The sequence below is a fragment of the Urtica dioica genome, chromosome 1 (genome assembly GCF_054948205.1).
Source record: "Urtica dioica subsp. dioica isolate 48M chromosome 1, U.dioica_male_clone48M_v1_H2, whole genome shotgun sequence".
Classification (NCBI taxonomy): Eukaryota; Viridiplantae; Streptophyta; class Magnoliopsida; order Rosales; family Urticaceae; genus Urtica; species Urtica dioica.
This window is the reverse complement of record NC_142756.1, coordinates 5,349,678-5,370,018: the sequence shown is the minus strand read 5'-3', so window position 1 is coordinate 5,370,018 and position 20,341 is coordinate 5,349,678. Positions and strand designations below refer to the sequence as shown.

At 35.7% G+C, this 20,341-nt stretch overlaps 4 protein-coding genes across 4 annotated transcripts; 3 read left to right on the top strand and 1 right to left on the bottom strand.

Annotated features, from left to right (window-relative positions):
• Window positions 1–3,121: 3,121 nt before the first annotated feature.
• On the bottom strand, window positions 3,122–5,546 carry LOC149406697 (putative S-adenosylmethionine-dependent methyltransferase At5g37990). Its single transcript, XM_089627270.1, has 4 exons — window positions 5,384–5,546; window positions 4,718–4,989; window positions 3,797–4,184; window positions 3,122–3,675 (listed from the first exon to the last, which is right to left on the bottom strand). Exons 1-4 carry the CDS (start codon window positions 5,480–5,482, stop codon window positions 3,328–3,330), a joined length of 1,107 nt encoding a protein of 368 aa, XP_089483396.1. The 5' UTR covers window positions 5,483–5,546; the 3' UTR covers window positions 3,122–3,327.
• A 1,685-nt stretch (window positions 5,547–7,231) lies between these two features.
• Window positions 7,232–8,139, top strand: LOC149406696 (uncharacterized). The gene is made up of 2 exons (XM_089617388.1): window positions 7,232–7,373; window positions 7,463–8,139. The coding sequence occupies exons 1-2, from the start codon at window positions 7,232–7,234 to the stop codon at window positions 8,137–8,139; spliced, it is 819 nt and encodes a 272-aa protein (XP_089473514.1).
• A 3,830-nt stretch (window positions 8,140–11,969) lies between these two features.
• Window positions 11,970–15,291, top strand: LOC149406695 (translation elongation factor Ts (EF-Ts)). The gene is made up of 8 exons (XM_089608279.1): window positions 11,970–12,426; window positions 12,519–12,691; window positions 12,807–12,893; window positions 13,267–13,441; window positions 13,535–13,719; window positions 13,991–14,116; window positions 14,704–14,792; window positions 14,998–15,291. The coding sequence occupies exons 1-8, from the start codon at window positions 12,120–12,122 to the stop codon at window positions 15,041–15,043; spliced, it is 1,188 nt and encodes a 395-aa protein (XP_089464405.1). The 5' UTR covers window positions 11,970–12,119; the 3' UTR covers window positions 15,044–15,291.
• Window positions 15,292–18,540: 3,249 nt separating this feature from the next.
• On the top strand, window positions 18,541–19,442 carry LOC149406694 (uncharacterized). Its single transcript, XM_089608558.1, has one exon. It carries the CDS (start codon window positions 18,626–18,628, stop codon window positions 19,190–19,192), a length of 567 nt encoding a protein of 188 aa, XP_089464684.1. The 5' UTR covers window positions 18,541–18,625; the 3' UTR covers window positions 19,193–19,442.
• Window positions 19,443–20,341: the final 899 nt, after the last annotated feature.

Sequence of the window (20,341 nt, the reverse complement as noted above, 5' to 3'; positions counted from 1 at the left end):
GCTTATGTAGCCAAATTTTTTAATATGATAATGAGGGGCCAAGTCCATCAAGGGCCGTGGCTTTGAATACTTGATTTTGAGATTGAGGATGACTATATGGTCATTTTGACCTTTCTCAAGTCGAGCTAGTTGATCTATATGCCCAACTTACTTTTATGTTTGTGTGATAGTATGTGATAGTTATAGCAAGGGCATTCATGTCTTTTGGATGGTGGACTTCACGTTGTAACTATGTATTACATGTACATTTTAGATTGAGTTTGTTACAAATGGACGAATGTGATAAGTGTATCTATTTGTATTCATATTATAAGTAACCAATCGGTGAGTTGGTCAATTATAAGTTGAAATTCTATTTAATTAGAGACAAGATACCGCACACAATGTAGAGCAATATATGCGATAATATGTTTTGAAGTAATAGATGAAAAATATAAAGTAGTGTATAAAAATAAACAAAAGTTTGGTCACATAAGCCTCACAAACGCTGACAATTGCGTTTTAGCCAACATTTGGTTAATTATTTGTAAATAGCCAATACGCTTACGTGGCATGGCATTAACTGAATTTTTTTTACTCATTTGCCCTTATTAATTTCGGCCTTCATTATATAAGAGGCAGTTTTTTTTAAATTTTTTTTGAAATAAACTGAATGGGAAAGCAGTTATATTGGACGTGTGTTTGGCTCTATTAATATCGGCTTTTAATGTTTAATACGTTGTTTTTTTTTAATTTCGGATTAAACTGATTTGGAAAGCAGTTATTGTATTCTCCTGAAACTTTGGACGTGTGTTTTAGAAATATTTAGCGGTTGGTTTTAGAAAATTAGTTTCTATATTTGTGGCAGAATAGAATATACACAATATCTGCAAAATATTACTCATTTATTGACTTTATTATGGAAAACAATTCAAATATTACAATTACGATATTCCTGATCTCAATTGACCGTCTATTCCAATTCAAATATTAGAATACTCTGATGATTTAAAAACTGATATTTACAGATTTTTTTCCAGTTTTATTTACACGAATATACTGTAAATATGTTTTATATTTACAATGAATATACTGTAAATATGTTTTGTATGTACACGAATATACTGTAAATCAGTTTTGTATTTACACGAATATACTGTAAATATGCTTTGTATTTTCACGAATATATTGTAAATCAGTTTTGTATTTACACGAATATACTGTAAATCATCTTTGTTTTTACAATGCTTTACGCTGAATATACTGTAAATAACTGTTAATCAACATCGTATTTACAATACTGGAAAAGAAACACCAGAACCAAAATCTCAACAAATTCACAATCACTGAAACAAATCTCATACATTCAAAACCACCAGCAATTCCGATGAAAAATAAGAAGAAGAAGAAGAGAAAAAAAAAATGAAGGATCATCATAATACAAGAATTCCTCTAATCCCAATTCTTCATCGCTCTCGTCGAGCATGACCACGACGGAGAACACCATGGCCGACATCACGGCGTGGACAAATGAATATTTTCCTCTTTTAAACGAATATTTTCTTCTTCTGTCATCTTCTTGCTTCTCGTTGCCTCCCCGGAGAAGAAAGAAGATGACAGAAGAAGAAAAGATTCGTGGTGAGCCTGTCGGCGAGGGTGCATCTCAGTGTATTTTGTGGTGCGTTTGTTTTGAATGGATTTTGTGGTGCGTGATGTTTAATTTCGTTTGTTAATGATGGTCCCTTGATTTGTGCATTGATTTGTGCCAAAAATTATTGACCGTATATTTGATTTAAATTTTTTTAATTTTTGGTGTGTAAATGGGCGGGAATTATGTGGGGACATTTTGGTATTTTATTAGGCCGTAAATAGATTGCTGTGGCTATTAACAGGAAATTAACAAAGCGTTGGCCAAATCCAAAATCTCTATAGCCGTGTGGCTATATAGCTATATAACCCAAAAATAAATGACACAAAAAATGTTAACTCAGTTCGGTGCAATGTCACATATTTTTTGGGGAGTTTGCCCAATAGAAAAAAAAATTCACTATTTGAAAAGTAATCAATATAGCATACGACAGTCTTATATTAAAGATCTCCGCCTCAAAGCCCTTTTTCTTTTTACTACCCGTGAATATCAACTCAAACTCCATATGAATTTGAGCTCCCCTCGCTTCCACTCTCAAACACTCCCCAAGTATATGGTAATCTTCAATCACAAAACTCAAAACAACACTATAACGCTTTATGGATTACGAGCAACGTACGTCTAGAGAGTCACACCCCACACACCACACAACTAGTTTCCCAGTCCGCTGATATTGCACGTCTAAGTTCCTAATTGTGTGCATAAATGCATCAAGAGACCACTAAGGGCAGAGCCTTTCATTTTAGTGGTGAACGCCCCTGGAAGTTGAATTAGGATTTCCTTACTCATTCACGCGAAAAAAAATATATGTAGAAGATCTTTTGCGTATCATTCTGGCGAAATAAAAATTTGCCAGAGATACAGATTCTGTACACAACGGCCAAAATGTCTCAACATATCTTGAGCATGTTGCAAGACATCTTACCGAGACAAACTTTCCGTAAAAAAGTAAGCTAGCAACACAAGTAACAACATAAGTCATTTCAATATTTGACTCTTTCTCTTACTCTTTTAGTCTTAAATGTTTATCTTTTGTATCAGAACTATTTTTTTATCATTGTATGATTCAATCAATGACGTCACAAACAAAGATAATGAGGTGACCGAACAGTCTATGATCCTTATCTTCAAGCTCTTGCAAATCAACTTCAGACCTATCAAAATGTTATTCCGCGCATCAATGCGCTGAATTTCAACTTCAACTTATAAAAGCATTCGAGTTCTCTCTACAAATTGATCTCTCGGCCTGGAAAGTTTTCTTCTCGAAACGATTCTATGTCCACCTCAATTTCGTCAATCGACCAATTCTAATGGCGATTCAAGTCAAACACTAAATCGAGATTATTGTCTCTAGCCTAGACATAATATATCTCCTTAACTAGACCTCAAAAAAATTATGAAGTTATTGGGTTCCGAATAATTTGTAGTCAACTTTGTCATCACCTTTATTATTAATTATTCTGATTTTTTTAAAGATTTTTTATGATAACGAGATTAGCAAACGACAAAAGCTTATCACACGGAAACAACATATTTACAACACATCATAATGCAACAGATATTCTTACACAACCCACAATAATATTAAAAAGCGATATAGTCTAATGCATAATTGCATGACAATATCTTTATTATCCAGATGATCAGAGCATCATTACTACGATGATATTTGTTTATTATTTTTCATTTTATGAATATGGCTAGTAGGGTTTACGCTTCAGAAGAACAAATGACTCAATCACTTGCTTGTAGCTCAAGTCACCCAACACTGAGGTCTCCTCAACCTTCTTCTTGAAGCGATCAAAGAAATCATTGATGATCTCTGATCCAAAATGGTTGCTAAAGAGTCCCTCAAGAACAGCTCGGTAGTGCACTGTGATCTGATTTGGAAAGTCGGGATGGTTGAGGAACTCCCTTGAACGATGTAATGGTTCCATTCTCTCCAGAACAAAATCAGGGTTTCTCTTTATGATTTCCTCTAGCTGTGGTGGTGTCGAAAGGTATACTGGCAAATTGAAGGAGTCTACTTTCTCTTCACTTGTTAATCCCTTTGGCAATATACGCGAATTTAGAAAGAAAAGATTAGTGTAATTATTTCCAGTTTGGGGTTCACAATTTGGGCTATATGTATATTTGCTATTGTTAGTGAAGGAAAAAAAGATTACGTACCATAGCAGCCATCTCCAACAGGACATCGGCCATGAGCTGAAAGAAAGTGGGCGTAATGCACTTGGAATTGGGAGGAGTGGTGACGATAGAAAAAGCAATGAGGCCGCCAGAGACGACCTCTATTGCCCTCGCCTTCAAAAACGCGCCGATGTCTCTCTCAAACTGCGCTTTGTAGGCTTCCGCGACTTCCTTTGGAGAATTTGTCCAATAGATCTTCCCTTTGTTGAAGGCCGGAGAGGCGTTATTAGCCACTCCTTCAGGCACTTTGGAGAGCCAATGGAGAGAGTAGCCTAAGTAGACGAAGTGGAGGGTTGACTTTGGGAACAATCGCCCGTAGAAAGATCCCGGAACTCCTCCCACGTAGTAAGGCTTCTCGATGGGGATGGACCTGCATAAATAATTGTCATGACTTGTGTTTTAAATATAGACCCTACATAGGTGGATTAGTGTGTACAAATATAAAGGAGCTTCGTCAAATTATTAAATAGAAAAATATAACAAATTTATAAGTAACTAAGACACCAAAATTTGGAGATTTGCTAAGTAGCCAATCTTTTGTAAATTTTATGTAAATAGTCATTATTGTGATGTGGTATTGTTTGCACGTTTTTTGGCGTTTCCATTTATGCCCTTAGAGTCTGATGGTTTATTAACAATTATTAAAGATTATTTACAACTATTAATGTCTTTTTTCTGATTTTTTTTTTAGTAAAATCTCGTGACTATTTACTTAAATTTTACCAAATGTTGATTATATAGCAAAAATTGAGTTTTCATATGACTATATATCTAGAGAGCCCAAAATATAAATATGAGGGCTACTAGTCATCATTATGTCAGCGCATTCATGTATGAAATACATGTGAGACACATATGTTATGGTGTACCCAATTGCATATACTTTAGTAAGTGTATGCATACCTGAAAACAGTGTTGAAATCACTAGAGACGAGATCGTTGAAAAAGACATGGAATTCAAGGGCGCTGTAGATGTGCTGCAATCCCTCAGAGTGGAGTTTGAGCTTCACGGAATCCATCACGTTTTGGACGGCGGCGAGGGTGTTGGCTCCCACGGCACAACCCATGTCAACGATGTTGAATGCCGAAGTAGTGTTGACAATGACTTCATCAATCTCAAGCTTCTCTAGAATCGCCTCTTTTATGAATGCATTTGCACTATCCACTCCCACTTTCTGCTCAACACAATAGTGATTGTCTTCCTTTCAAAACCATAATAGAATCAACATCTCTAGTGTTATTTTTAGTGGATGATCCTTTTCATCCATCTCCTTACATTTCCTTTTTTATCCTCAACTTATAAGAAATAAAAAGAAAAAATTATACAAAATAGTCATTTGAAACTAATCAATTAGTAATTTGGAAAAAAAAAAGTTTTTTGCAAAATAGTCAATTTTCAAAAAAATAAAATTGATACTTTCATTAAAAAAAATTAAAAAAAAAAGTTGACTGCTGTATGTAATCGGTTTGCCACATTTATAAAGAACTTTAATTATGGGGTAAAAAATTATTTTGCGAATTCTTTAATTTCAATCGACTATTTAGCTATAAAAAAACGGAATTAATAACCTGCAATGAAGAGTTACACACGTAGCTCTTCTCGTCCTCTCCGCCATTCACGGGAAACACTTCATCTCTTCGGCAACTTTGCTCAACAGTACTTGCCATCTCTCAAAGCTATATATGTATCTCTAGTCTCTTCTTAATATTCTCTGTGATATTTCACTACTCTTCTGATTGTTGCTTTTATACAAGATTATATGTGATATCTTAATTAGTTTCCATACGAGGGGACCAATTTGTATCACAACCATTTGTGTAAACAAAACGTATGCATAAAGACACAGACGTAATTCAAATATAATAACCAGCTATTCAGAGTTTGGTATGCGTTCAAATTATTGTACTCTAAATGGTTAAAATAGAAGGGAAAGATGAATTCTAGCAATATAAGAAGGAAAGAAAGAAAAGGACATACAAATAAATAATTTTTTTTAGCTACAATGCCATTTTACCCGTACAATTAATATGACATCGGAGTTATTCATTATCAATAATGAATTGGGAGATAATAATATAAGCGACATTGTATTTTTTAAACATGCAAGGACTAGTGAAGGCATCATAGATGTGTAATATGGACGTATTCACGCCAGCTTAATTAAAAATAGAATTTGAATTTTTGTACCATAAAATATCTTATTCTTATCTCTTAATCAAGGTTCGACATCCCGGGGGTTCCGGTCGGGATCCCCTGAACCGGAGGGGACCGGGACGGTTTTTGCAGAAACCGCGGTCCCGTGAACCAAATCCGGTCGAATCCCGGTCGAACCGGACCGGATCCCCCCGGACTGGGTCCCGTTTTGTGTTTAAAAGAGTTGGTACTCATTTCGCGAAACCCTATTCTCCCGAGGAAGAAATTAGCGCATCCCGTCCCGTCCGGATCCCGTCTCATCGCGTCTTCGTTTGCTCAAATCCAGGCCAAATCCCGCGAAATACTCCAGTTCTGGTCTTCGTCCCGCCGGATCCCGTCTAGCCGAAGCCAAATTTGTCCAGATCCCGGGAAACCCGAGAGGTATCATCCGAGTTGTTCAATTTTTAGGATTTTTTTCAATTTTTACTTATGAATTGATGATTATTGTGATGATATTGTTGAATTTTAATTAATTTCGAGATTAGTTGATTATTGTCATGATGAATTTGAAATAAAAGTGTTGATTACAATTAATTTGATGATTATTGTGATGGTTATGTTGATTTTTGTCTTATGAATTGATGATTATTGTAGAATTTTAATTAATTCCGAGATTATTTGATTATTGTCATGATGATGGTGTTGCATGTTGAATTGTCATGATGAAGTTGAATTAAAATGTTGATTACAATTAATTTGATGATTATTGTGATGGTTATCCGAGATTAAAATGTTGAATTGAAATGATTATTACGATGAGGTATGACGTCTGACCCGACATACAAGTATTGCGACCCCATCGAAGGACGAGCACGTGCATACAAATGCAAGTTTTGCGGGCACATCATTAGAGGTGGTGGAATCACACGTGTGAAGAACCACTTGCGAACGTGGACAAGTCAAGAAGCGTTAAGTTTTGCGACAAAGTTCCTCCTGAAGTAAAATTGAAAATGCAAGCGTTACTCCACAAGAACTTTCAAAAGAAAAAGCAACGTCAGAGTTTGGGTGAGTCGATACGAGCAGACCTCCGAAAAAAATCTAGGGGGGAGTCGGACTCTGACGAAGACGTAGACGAAGAGCAGGAACTTCGTCGCGTAATGAAGAGGTCACGAGAGGCACAAGCTGCCGAACAATGGCGGAAAGAATGTGAAGGTCCCGGTGGATCCTCCGGAACTCCTGCAACGATCGCACCGTCATTGTACCGGAGCGATAGTGCGCGATAAATGAGGGTTGATGAAGCGCAACCCGACATCAAGAAGAGGTTGGCCAAAGCCATCGGCCGATTTTTCATTCACTCGCAAGTTGCCGCAAACAAGACACTTGACCATCACTTCCTGAACATGATTCATGTTTCCGGTGAAGTCGGTAAGTAAAAACTTTTTATATCGATTTTACAAATATAAATTGCAATCTTTTGTATTTGATTTTGATATATTGATCTTATTTACCTGTAGGACCGAATGTCCCGGTGCCCAGCCCGAAAGATATTCACGGGTGGATACTCGACGAAGAGGTACGAGACATGCGAGCGTATGTCGAAGAACAAAAGGTCAAGTGGCAGACGTACGGATGCACTATCATGGCCGATGGATGGACGGGACCCACCAGATTAAGCATAATAAACATTATGGTTTATTGTGGTGGGTCCGCCGTCTTTCTGAAGTCAATTGACGCGTCCGACAAGATCAAGAGTGCGGAGTACCTATTCGGGATACTCTCCGAGGTGATTGATCAAGTAGGACCAGGGAACGTCGTACAGGTCGTCACCGATAACGGGTCCAACTACAAGTCTGCAGGAAAGAAGCTGATGAGGAAGTACAACTTGTACTGGATCCCTTGCGCCGCACATTGCCTAGAGCTTATGTTCGAAGATATTGGGAAGAGGCCAAGTATCGACAATGTGGTGAAAGCCGCTCGACAGACGACCAAATTAATCTACAACCATGGCTCTGTTTTGTCCAAGCTACGAGAGACTAGTACGGGTGAAATTGTGAGACCCGGGGCGACAAGATTCGCGACCAACTACTTGGCTCTCAGAAGTCTCCGAGCCAAAAGATCACCTCTCAGGAACTTCTTCACGTCTCAATGGTGGGATGATTTGAAGTTGTCGTCCTCACGAGAAGGGAAATGAGTTGCCGAAAATGTTTTACAAGGCCGTTTTTGGCAAGGTGTCGATGACGTGTGCGCCATATTCGAGCCCATGTACACGTGTTTACGACTAGTGGACTCAGAGGTGCATCCCACCATGGGGTTGTTGTACTATGTTTTCACTGAGATGCGAAAGCGGTTGGAATCACTTCATGGGCTTCATTGGGTCGTAGACATCATCGATAATAGGTGGAACAACCAATTAGGCCACCCGTTACATGAAGCAAGTAGTCTATTTTTTTAAATTATAATAAGTCAATTATGTCCCTAACATTATTTTAAATTATGTGCAGTTTTTTTCCTTAATCCAAACTTGCGTACAACAGGGAATTCCGTAAGGAGAGTACCCATATGGCCTCGGTGACCAAAGTGTTTGACGCTCTACACCCCGACGAAGATTCATCGATGTTGGCAAGTGAGTTGTTGTCATTTCGAGACATGCGAGGTGACTTCGCCCAGAAAATTGCAACTACGAGGGGGACTGTGAATGCAGGTACAATCTCATGAAGATGTTATTAAAGTTTTGTTCACTTCTTAACTACATTCGTATTGAGTGCAGCTACGTGGTGGGAACTATATGGGAATCATACACCTACGCTGCAGAAGCTGGCAAGCGAATGGTATCGCAAACGGCGTCCTCATCTGCTTGTGAGAGGAACTGTAGTACATTTGCTTTGATTCACACAAAGCAAATGAACCGTTTGGCGCACTCAACGCTCGACAAGCTTGTCTTTGCAAGCTACAACATGAAGTTGAGCTTGAGAGACAAAAGAGCGAGGTATGCGGACGAAATGGAACCTCTCGATCCTCTTGATATCATTGAAAGGGCTTTCGATAGGTCAGGCGCAGATAATGATGGTGACGATGAGCTTTACCGTTGGATCGATCCGGTCCACATGGATGGTGCTGGCAACTTGCCTGATCCTTTGGCGGAATCTCATGCTCGGACAGAAGGAATAAACGTCGAACAAGTTTTGAGTGAAGAGGTCGGAGTTGATACATGTGGTCATGATTCAGGTGGCGGCTCGTCACACGGGGGTAGCGGGTCACCATCACACGGGGGCGACGAGTTTCAATACACGGGCGGGGAGCAATCCAGGGCCGTAGGATCTCAATACCAGGGCGGCGAGTCTCAATATCAGGGCGGCAGGTCTCAACACGGGGATGAGCCATTCAATCCGTTCTTTTTTGCTCCGGAAAGTGGAGGAAATCAACGCGGAAACCAAAGAGGTATGAACGACGCGATCTCAATGTCGGGTAGTAATGAAATAGATATATTGACTTCAGAATTTTGAGGGTTCTCTATTACACCCGACGGCTCCGAGATTGGCTATCCACAGTTAACGGCGTCATACGACCCTTACGAGAATCAGTCTTACTCATCCTACACTTACGTCCCCGTCCCCATCCTTGTCCCCGTCCCCGTAATACCCGTGATCGCAGTGGAAGACACACATGAGTCCTACAATGGGTACGGCCAAACCTCTTTCACACGTTGGGAGGACGGTTATCCTCCGTACTTGCGTCCTATTAGTCTTAGTCAGGAGACCTAAATTATCGCTTCCGTACGTGGTTCAACACATATTCTAGTTCCATGACGTGGTACCAGTATAACATGATGGTGGATGATCAACCACGCCGCAGATCTAGGCGACGTAGATTTCAACCCCCGAGACACTCCACTTATAATTAGTGTATTTTATCGTACGTGTTGTAATAATTTTATACTCTACTTATGGTATTTTTTGTTTAAGAACTCAGTTTATGTTTGGTATGAACCTTTGTTTGAAGTATGAACTATGAAAACTATTTTTATTATTGTAAAATATTTGTCTGAATCTCCCTCGGGTTCCTACATTTTTTGTCGGGTTCCTCTCCGGTAAACGGTTTCCTACCGGTATCGGATTCCTTTTTTTTTTCCTGAATCCCCCTCGGTTTCCTATTCGGTAAGCTGTATCCCCCCAAAATTGGGGTCCCGATACGGTAACGGTAAGGCGATCTTTGCTCTTAATTGGTCTGACAACATTACCTTACTATATATTCATCCTTCTCTAACTAATGTTTTTTTTTTTATATTTATTTCCCATTTTTCCCACTTTCCCTTTTATTTTCTCTTATATAATCTTAGTACGACCACTAGGTACAACCTGAAATGCCGATCCTTTGGAACTAAGATTTACCTAGACACTTTTTTAGAAATAAGTTAAATGAGACAAGTTACAGTTAAAACGGTTAGCTTAGCTCGACCCAGGGGCGGAGGCACAGCCTTGCCAACAGGGGCCAAGTCCCCTAACTTCTCAATTTTTCGCTCTTTAGCGCTTTCATATTATTCTTTTGCATATAAAACAAGAAATATCTCTTGAATCTCTTTTTATTAATTCTAACAGCTCTTATATATTTATATTTTGTAATAAAAATAATACACTTGTTTTCTACGGTTCCAGAATCTATTTTAAATAAATACTACAAACTTGTTTTAAATTTGATTATTGATCCTTTTAATATTTTATATTAATTTTTACCCTTATTTTGTTTTATGTTATTTTTACTTTTTATTTTTGTTTTTAGTTGGCCCCTCCTAATGTTACTACTAGGGATATCTTTGTAATTACTTCAATTTTGAAGTGAATTCATGTTCATTCATTATGTCTATTCACAATATTTTATTCTTATATGAGTATAGCTCAAAGTTACGTAGCTCTATCTCAAACGATTTACGTTATATTTTAGTCTCGCTGGCTATAGATACGTAATCTACGTGTATGCTGTTTGTATACAAGATTATTGACAAGCAATGTAAATTACCTTATGTTTCGTTCATAGTGTGTAAATGAATAAACCGAACACAATAACCTAATTTTATACTCACTAATGACGTAGGTGTTTTTCACAAATAGCTTAACTATAGTCCTTTTAACGATCCGAATTTACAGAAACAATTATCAAGACATTATAGTTTTCAGTAAATAATAAAAAGAACATATCGTATATCTATAAATTCGTTTACTACTAATTTGTAAACTCGAACACATTCGCAAACTTAAATGATTTTGTTAATTTATAAAACAAATAAATTGAACTATATTATAACTTTAAACATACTTTTGAATCATATAGTAGATTTTTTAATTTTTTAAATTATAAACAATAGATTTTCATTAATAAGTTTAGATGTTGAGTTTATAAAACATTTTCGTAAATATTTTGTAAGTTGTTTAGGTGTTGAGTTTCATAGAGCATTTTTAATGGTGAAACCAATATCACTTTGACTTCGTTTGGCACCTATGATTCTTAAGTTACACCCACTTAAGCAAAAATCTCTTCTAATGGTAAGCTAATAACTTTCTTTGCTTAAGTGAGTCTCATACTCATATATCAACATCATCCAATAAAATTTTATTGGACAAACAATTTTTTTAGAGCGAATATAGAGCAATTTACTCTACAAAACAAATGGTTTAAATGTGAAACAATTTGTTTTAATTTTATATTATTTATTAGCAAGTCATTCTTGTAAACCATTAATGATGCGTTAAGTTTTCGGAGGATTTTATAAGTTGTTAATGAGTATAATAGTTCTAAGTTAGTTTGTAGAACTTCTAACTAATTTATGTCTAGCTATTTTTTAGTGTATATATATTTCGTGTAAAAAAACTATTTTCCGTTGACAATTTCTTTTTCCTAATTTTTTTCATTGATTTTACTAGTAATTTTGTCTACGTTGTAACTTGAGCTTGTCATCAATATTTTCGTAATTTAATATCATCAGCTGTTATTTATTTTATTTTATTTTATTTTATTCTTTTACCTTTTCTTTTCTCAAGTAAAACCCCAAGTTCCCCCACAAATTCTTAGGGTTTAGGGCTTTGAACGACCATCATCCTGAATCGGGGAAAGAAATTAATCGAAGTTGAAATTCTCTGTGTATCAATCAACATCGAGTGAGCGAGTGAGTGAATTGGAATGGCTTTCAATGGATGCGCAAAGCGTTCTCTTCGGATAATTCTCTACAACAGAGCCTTCAGTAGCTACCGTGCTACTACTCATTCCAACAAGTTCTCGTCTTGGACTTCCAAACTAGCTTCCTTAGATCAATCCCCGGTCAACGCCGTCGCGAATAATCCATGCCGGTCTGTAAATTTTCTGAGAAGGTTCGGGTCCCAAGTTTCTTCCTCCGATCGCACGGATCTCATAAAGCTGCTGCGAGAAAGGACTTGTGCTCCGATCAAGGACGTCAAGGCTGCTCTAATCGATTCCGATTGGGACATTGGTCTGAAATCCAAAGCTAAAACCCTATTTTCAATGCTATTTATTCTGTTTTTGTCTATATGCGTGTGTGTGATTATTGGAATGAATTTGCAGAGGAGGCTCAGAAGGAATTGAGGAAGAAAGGTAAAGTGTTGGCCTCGAAGAAGTCGGATCGGACCGCCACAGAAGGGTTGCTTGGTTTGGCCAAGAGCGAGAGCAAAGCGGCTCTTATCGAACTCAACTGCGAGACCGACTTTGTTGCTCGAAACGATATATACAAGCACTTGGTTAGTTTAGTAGCTTTATTTGATTTGGAAATCTAGTTATGATCGTTGGCATAGTCGAGATATATCACTGGTTTCTTAATTTGATTTTTTTTCCCTCGTTTTCTGTTATTCCCAGGCTTTAGCTTTAGCGAAACAAGCTTTGGGGGCGAATCCTTCTCAGGAAGCTGGTGCAGTAGTTTCGATTGGAATCGAACAGTTCGTGGTAAAAGAAAATTTGTTTTAAATTGCTTTGATCTCTCAGCGTTATAGCTTTCTTCTTTTTAGCAGAGAAAGGATTTTTTTTTTTTTTTTTTTTTCAGTATCAAACTATGTAGTGGTAGAACCGGCCATTCGTATATGGGGAAAGAAAAGAAAAAAATAGAAAAGAAGTTGTGGCTTCATACCTTCTCAATATGAATTTTAAAAATATGTTTTAAACATTGGTTACATGTGGTTCATATTTTAAAAGCGATGATATCTTGGTTATTTGTGATTCGATCCATTGCATTTTGGTAAATTCTTAAGCACTCCATAGGGCTTTAGTTGAGATTAAATTTTGAACTGTCACGTTAAATAGCGAGTTCGGTTTCTTCCAGGATTTCACCGTACATCTCGAACACGAAAAAATTTCTGGGGAAAAAACCATTAAAAATGCGATCACGGAAGTGGCTGCAATGATGGGCGAAAATGTTAAACTCGGGAGGGGTTATGTGATCGGTGCATCAGAGAACGGTGTTGTCTCTACCTATCTCCACTCTAGTCCACAACCAGGTAGTTTCCTCAATCGTCAATCATAAACCTGATTGCTAAATGATTTGATCGCGCAAATGACCATTCTCTAATTTATAAATTAAAAAAAAAAAGGTTTGGGTCGCATTGCTGGAGTTGTAACTCTGGAAGTAGAAGATGGGAATCTTCAATCGGAAGCTCTTCAACGAGTTGGATCAGAGTTGGCTATGCATGTCGTGGCCGCGAGACCTTTATTCTTGACGAGGGAGCTTGTTACTCCCGAGGCACTGCAAAACGAACGGGATGTTCTTATGTCTCAGGTAATTGGTGATATTAGGACATTAATTATGCTAAAGAAAAGTTGATATTTTGCAAAAAAGGGATATAAATGCTCTGATGCACATAATCAACACCGTGTGTGTTGAGATATGTAGTTATTATATACAGCGTCTTCATCATACTTTTATGGGTAATTTCTTGATGCATCATTCAAATTAACACTCTTTTGCTGAATCTAGGAAAGTCACCTAAACTCTCTTTTCTTTTCTTTTCTTTTCTTTTATTTATTTATTTATATTTATTTTTTTACAGGCTAAAAGTTCAGGAAAGCCCCAGATTGCCATTGAAAAAATGGTAGAAGGACGAATGGGCAAATACTATGAGGATGTCGTTCTTATGGAGCAGAAATTCATCGTGAATGATAGCATTAACGTGAAGGTAGTTTCAGTAGCAGTGTATTATATAGAAGGCTTGTTTCTGATCACATTTTTGTGGTTTGAACTATTGTTTGAAACGTGGGACTAAAACGATACAATTTTGTGTTGACGATAACCTCCCTAGAAACACTCAGGAATCCTATATGCATGACTAGAGTAGTAAAAAAAAAATTGAAAAATTAGTGAATCTGAAGTAAGATTTAGCAAACCACTTGGTTCTAGATTTTGTGGTCTGATCTACTGTATAACTTTCATGATGAATTTTGAGTTTCCTATTCAACATTTAAAAAAAAAATGTGACAGTGGCTTCACAATAATTCATTTTAATTTACAATTAGGTTATTGTTGGACGTTGTTTTAACGAAAACGGAACCGTACACGCAGAATGTGATTTCTATTTCATAGTTTGCACGAGCTCCTTAATATGTTAAACAGTGATAGAAGAATAATGTCGATTTTACTTTTTTTCCCCTTTTTAGAAGGGGGTTTTTATATGGGCTTGTACTTCTGTTTTGAACTATGTCTTTCCACATATTGACACATTGCTTCCTTTTTTCTATTTTATTTTTTTTATTTTGCCTTTCCTAGGTGTTGCTCGACAACCTATCCAAAGAAGTGGGGTCACCCGTGAAGATTGGAAGCTTTTTCAGAATGGAAGTTGGAGAAGGAGTTCAAAGGTAGAAAATCATTTTCGTCTTGAAATGAACCTTCAATGAAAAAAAGGCACTATGAAGCCATTTTGTTTCCACATTCTGAGTTCTCACTAATGAATGTTAGACATGTGAAGCCAATGCTCAAGGCTGTGATATTGAAGAAAAAAAAATGTGTCGAATATTTGGTGAGCTTTAGCTCAAAGTTGCTGACTGTGTATCGATTTTGCAGGATAAAATCTGACAGCACAATTGAACCAGTTGCTCGAAGTGCTTAATTTAAAGTCGAATACTAGGAAGATCACAACTTATTTGGCGGTTTCGGTGTTCTTTCTGCGGTGGTTAAAATTAGTCACAGCAGTGAACATTGACGGCGTATGAAGAATCTCTTTCTTCAGATTTTGTGAAAGATTATTTATTCTCGCCAAGAAACACGTAAAGAGACTTTTTCAGTTTATATTTAAATTTTAAAGCAGTTCATTTTGGCTCACGAAGCCGCCAATAAAAATAGAATAAAATTAAGCTATTGTCCATGTGCTGACATTTTGAGGTTTGCTCTATATTTTTTCAATGGTTAGACTAGAATTTTTACGTATGTACGGAAGTAGGTAAAATTAGATGAACTTAGACAATTGTAGTTTTTTTTTTTTTTTTTTTTTTTTTTTTGAGGGAAGACAATTGTAGTGTTACAATTTGAATAATTTTAACCAACAATGTCCACGTTGTGAGCTACGTAGGGGAAATAGAGGGTGAGAATTGACTGTGTCCATTGTCTAATACCCACTGTTTTTCGTCTTCATGACGATATATCGATTGATCATCTCAAACACTAGAGAATTTAAATGCCCTATATTTATACATATGAATTTTGGAACGGGTCAGGTCTAAACTGCGTTATAATAACGCCGTTCAAGTTCGACTTAAAAAATTATAATGCATTCAAGCAAATTTGTTTTAGATTGATCGTGGCCTTTTGTTCCTAGAGCATTTTGGTTCCTAACCTATTGATTTTATATCATTTTGGTCTTTTTCGAAAGAAAAAAAAAACAAAAAATTAGGTCATTAATCCTAAGGTCCAGTGACTATCTAGCCATATGAAAAGTTAGAATTTTGAAATAGTCAACGTTTCGTTAATTTTATGTAAATAGCCACATAAATCTATTTATGCTATAAAAATAACAAAAAACGCAGAGTAAATTTCTAGTAAATATGATTATTTACGAAATATTTCCTACAGTTTTTGGCTATTTACGAAAAATTTACAAAACGTTGGCTAAAACGCAAACACTTATGTTTATGTGGTTTATATCGCTAAATTTTGTATCATATTTATATTTTTACATTGTTATATAGTCACCATTTCGTAAATACTAGATAAATAGTTATAACCATGACGTGACATTCTTAATTTGCTTTTTCATTCAAATAAAAAAGTGAAATATTTACGTCAACGCTAAATACGTGACTGCAAACAAATAAATTTATTATATAGAAAAGTATTCGGTCTCTTGAACCTTCCTTTCACAAGGCTTCAAATAAATTTATTCAGATATACGGCTTCGTCCCCTTATCTTTAACTTCTCAAATTATTTAAGTTGTTTAACTGTTGCTATAGCCTTAAAAAAAATGGTACTAAATTCATAATTAGAGATCAGAATGCTTTAAAAAAAAATAAAAAGTCAAAGACCATAATGCTATAATTATAAATAAATAAATAAAAATTGGACTATTTACACACAAAAAAAAAAAAAAAAAAAAATTATTTTGACGTGTTTATCCGAATTCCCGTTTTATTTATATGTTGAACATAAAAAAAATACCATATAGTATTTGTTAAACTGTGAAATAAAATAATAATAATAATAATAAACCATTATCTAGCAACGAATAGAATCCCCTAACGAACGAATATTGGATTACACAACCCAACTAAAAAAAAAAACTAATGTACATATTAAACAAAAAGTCAACGTGCATTCCGGTTTCAAGGAAACTATGATATATATCCCAGGAAGAAATTAAAAAGGATTCTACATTCTAGCTCCGATACTTGAGACATATATTAACAAATTCATTATATTTGGGATTCGATAAGCGTAAGAGCGAAGAGAAAACGATAGGAAACTCTCCTGGAAGCGTGCCACCGACGATTCCGTGACACAATTATATTATTCACCAAATTTTAGTATTACAAGCAAATCAACACCGCACCGTCACCACCTTAAGTCACAAGGCAATATATAAAGTTATGAATTGTCACGCAAAAATTATTTTTTCTTGACTTTCATGGAAATATCACTATGAATTCACATGCATTTCTTCAATATATGCATGTAACTTGCGACCGTAGAATTTCTGTTAAATTATATGTTAAAGATCAGTTAATGTTCATATAATTGATGGGTCATTAAGAAAATAGACAATTTAAATATTTGATATTGCTAAATAGTCAACGTTTAGTAAATTTTAGATAAATTATTATTTTTAGACGTAAATCTTAAGTAAATAGTCACTTTCATATATTAAACATTGGTTATTTATCTGAAATTTACGTTTGAAAGTGGCTATTTATCTAAAGTTTATCAAATGTTGACTATTTATCAATGTCAAACGTTTAAATTAGCTATTTTTCTAATTTTTTTATAATTGATTTTTAGTGTGTCAATTATATTTTAGTTTTATAATCGTAAAATTATTTATTTAACTAGTTATAATTATATACATATTTTATCATTTCCCGTACTCATAATACAATAAGCATTATGTCTGCACATTGCTGCGGAATAATTAATATATTTTCGTTTGTAGGAAGAAATATATAGAAACATGTCTAAAAATATTTAGGTTTATAAAAAATGTATTTAAAGTTTTTTAGAAACATTTTTATTTTCTTATAAAAAGAAAATAGTATAGATGAACACTAATTATTAGTTGTGTTTATAGTCCAATCTCTTACTTTTTTCTTAAAAAAAATATAAATAAAAATTCTAAAAAAAAAAGTTAGTAGAAGTTCTTTTTCTACTTTATATATATAATATAATATGGGGTATTAGTACGAAAATAAGGGGATTGATTTTGGTAGATACTTGAAGTTGTTTCTTGATTAAATAATCGGGTAAATTAGTTAGCTGGCTATTGAAGTTTTAATTTGTTACGCATCATAAATACACAACCACAACGGATATAGATACCGATTTTATAATTTTTGTAACAAAAAAACACAGCGAGTGTGCTCTCTAAATATAGGAGCTGATTTCTCATCCTGGAGTGACACCTTAAGTTTTACACTTGTCATATTCTTAATAATTGCAAAAAAAAATAAAATAATAATAAGGTTTAATATTTGTAAGAAAAAAAATAAATATAGAAAGACATAAATCCGGAGTCATGTGAGAAAAGTAAGGGAAGGAGCTGATCAAAGAGGTCCCACACGGATTCAGCGTGTAATGAATAAAAACAGAGCACAGAATCATATTAACATATAATATAATTTGATATGATTGGTTGTTATTATCACACTATGAAGCAATAATAATGCGAACCAATTAACAACTGTAAAAACCCACCAGCTTTCACTAATAAAATCTTCTTTTTAAGCCACAGCCACGACACAACGCGGATTCAACTATATAATGTCAAACGACATTCGCATATATTTCATACAACTGTCTCCTATCGCTTTACAATAATAATAATCTTCAACTTCCTTTTATTATTATTTTTTTTTTAAATCCTAATTTTTGAAATCTCTATAAAGACTCATTCTCTTCCCACATCCCCTCATATAAGCTAAGCCCCAAACCTCCCAATCTTATCTCTCTCTCTCTCTCTCTTTAGAACAGAAAAAAAGGACAAATATTATGGGAAACTACGTGTCATGCACATTGTCGACGACGGTGGCGGGGCAGGGGGCGGCGGCGGCGAGGGTGATATTTCCCGGCGGGGAAGTCCGGCGGCTGGAGGGGCCCACCAAGGCGGCGGAGCTGATGCTGGAGGCGCCAAACTTCTTCGTGGCGGACTCGCGGTCGCTGCGGATCGGAGGAAGATTCTCGGCCCTCGGGGCCGACGAGGACCTCGAGATCGCCGCCGTCTACGTCATGATTCCGATGAAGAGGCTCAACTCCGTCGTCACCGCCGGCGACATGAGCACCGCCTTCCTCGCCGCCGCCACCGCCGCCTCGAAGAGGAGACGGTCTCGAGCGAAGGGCTCGGCTTCTTCTTCTTCTTCTTCTTCCGGTGGACGGAATAAGAGCAAGAGGGTCTTGCCGGCGGAGGAGTTTGATGACGTGGCGGCGCCGACCAAGATGAAGTTGGACGACGTGGAGGAGTTCTCGGCGCCGGAGTTTATGCATAGAATGTCGATGAGCAGGTCAAAGAAGCCTTTGTTGGAGACTATAGTAGAAGAGCCTGTTTTCTTGAGATCATGAGATCCCTATAATATATATATAGGGATTATGTCGATTGCTTTTTTTTTTTTCTTCTTTTGAACTCTGATCTGATCATTTTTATTTCTTCTTTTTTTAATGATCGTACGTCCGTGTTCATTAGGAAACGAGTGAAACTCGTACTGTGTAGATTTAGAACCATAATTGTCAATACATGGGTGTGTTTCTGATAAGTTTTAATGTTGATCGAAAGGTGAAAGTTTGGTCAATAGACAATGTTTTTCTTCTTGTTTCTTTTGCATCATGAAAACCCATTGATAACGGAAAATTTACCTCGATGCATATTTATACAAAACAAAATACAGTACTCCAATATATAGGTACTAATTAGCAAATTTACAAAGATATGAATAATTAGCAAATTTACAAAGATATGAACATCCATTCCACAAAGTGTTAAGCCTATCAATTGGAAAAGACGGGTCGCCGAAAATTTGTCGAGACTTAGTGTAAGACCAACTACTCGAGATTTGTCCAAATATCTTCATATCTCAAAACCGGAGATGCGCTCCCACGTAATTGTAAGGATGACCACAAATCTAATCATCCAAGGGACACGAGAACTAGAACTGTATACTTTGTGTTTAATCGAAATGCGGGATCTATTTTTTCAATTTTTAAAAATGTCATACATTTTCCCTCAATTTAATATACATAATATATACCTCACATAAAAATATATAAATATCTCAAATACCACCTATTTTGTTTATTTAAAAAAAATTGAACTCCCCAAAATGTCATTAATAAAATAGATATTTACTTACTATTTTATTAAAATAATCAAAACCTCTCTTTATAACAAAATCTCTAACTTTTTATAGAAAAATATTTTGATTTAATTTTTTTTTTATATAAAATAAAAAAATAAAGAGTTACTTCATTAAGGGTATTTTATGAGTTAAATTTTATTTTTTAAAAATTAGACGAAAATTGTGGTATTTGGGATATTACATATTTTTAGAGGAGGCATATGTCATTTATATTAAACTCTTGGGAGACGTATGATATTTTTGGAAACTGAAGAGATAAATGTTGAATTTCAATTAAATACAGTTAATACTGTTGATATTTTCTCAAGGGAAAATCAGCTACATAATAGCTTCAACCCTCCTGAATGAGGACTATCTC

What these genes read in the sequence shown, in the direction of transcription:
- LOC149406697 (XM_089627270.1), bottom strand. Translation starts at nt 5,482, where the DNA reads ATGGCAAGTACTGTTGAGCAAAGTTGCCGAAGAGATGAAGTGTTTCCC. An exon ending in TGTGTAACTCTTCATTGCAG is followed by an intron (nt 4,990 to 5,383) that starts GTTATTAATTCC and finishes TGTGTTGAGCAG; the next exon opens with AAAGTGGGAGTGGATAGTGC. An exon ending in GATTTCAACACTGTTTTCAG is followed by an intron (nt 4,185 to 4,717) that starts GTATGCATACAC and finishes TTATTTATGCAG; the next exon opens with GTCCATCCCCATCGAGAAGC.
- LOC149406696 (XM_089617388.1), top strand. Translation starts at nt 7,232, where the DNA reads ATGAGGGTTGATGAAGCGCAACCCGACATCAAGAAGAGGTTGGCCAAA. An exon ending in TCATGTTTCCGGTGAAGTCG is followed by an intron (nt 7,374 to 7,462) that starts GTAAGTAAAAAC and finishes ATTTACCTGTAG; the next exon opens with GACCGAATGTCCCGGTGCCC.
- LOC149406695 (XM_089608279.1), top strand. Translation starts at nt 12,120, where the DNA reads ATGGCTTTCAATGGATGCGCAAAGCGTTCTCTTCGGATAATTCTCTAC. An exon ending in TTGGAATCGAACAGTTCGTG is followed by an intron (nt 12,894 to 13,266) that starts GTAAAAGAAAAT and finishes GGTTTCTTCCAG; the next exon opens with GATTTCACCGTACATCTCGA. An exon ending in GTTGGAGAAGGAGTTCAAAG is followed by an intron (nt 14,793 to 14,997) that starts GTAGAAAATCAT and finishes TCGATTTTGCAG; the next exon opens with GATAAAATCTGACAGCACAA.
- LOC149406694 (XM_089608558.1), top strand. Translation starts at nt 18,626, where the DNA reads ATGGGAAACTACGTGTCATGCACATTGTCGACGACGGTGGCGGGGCAG.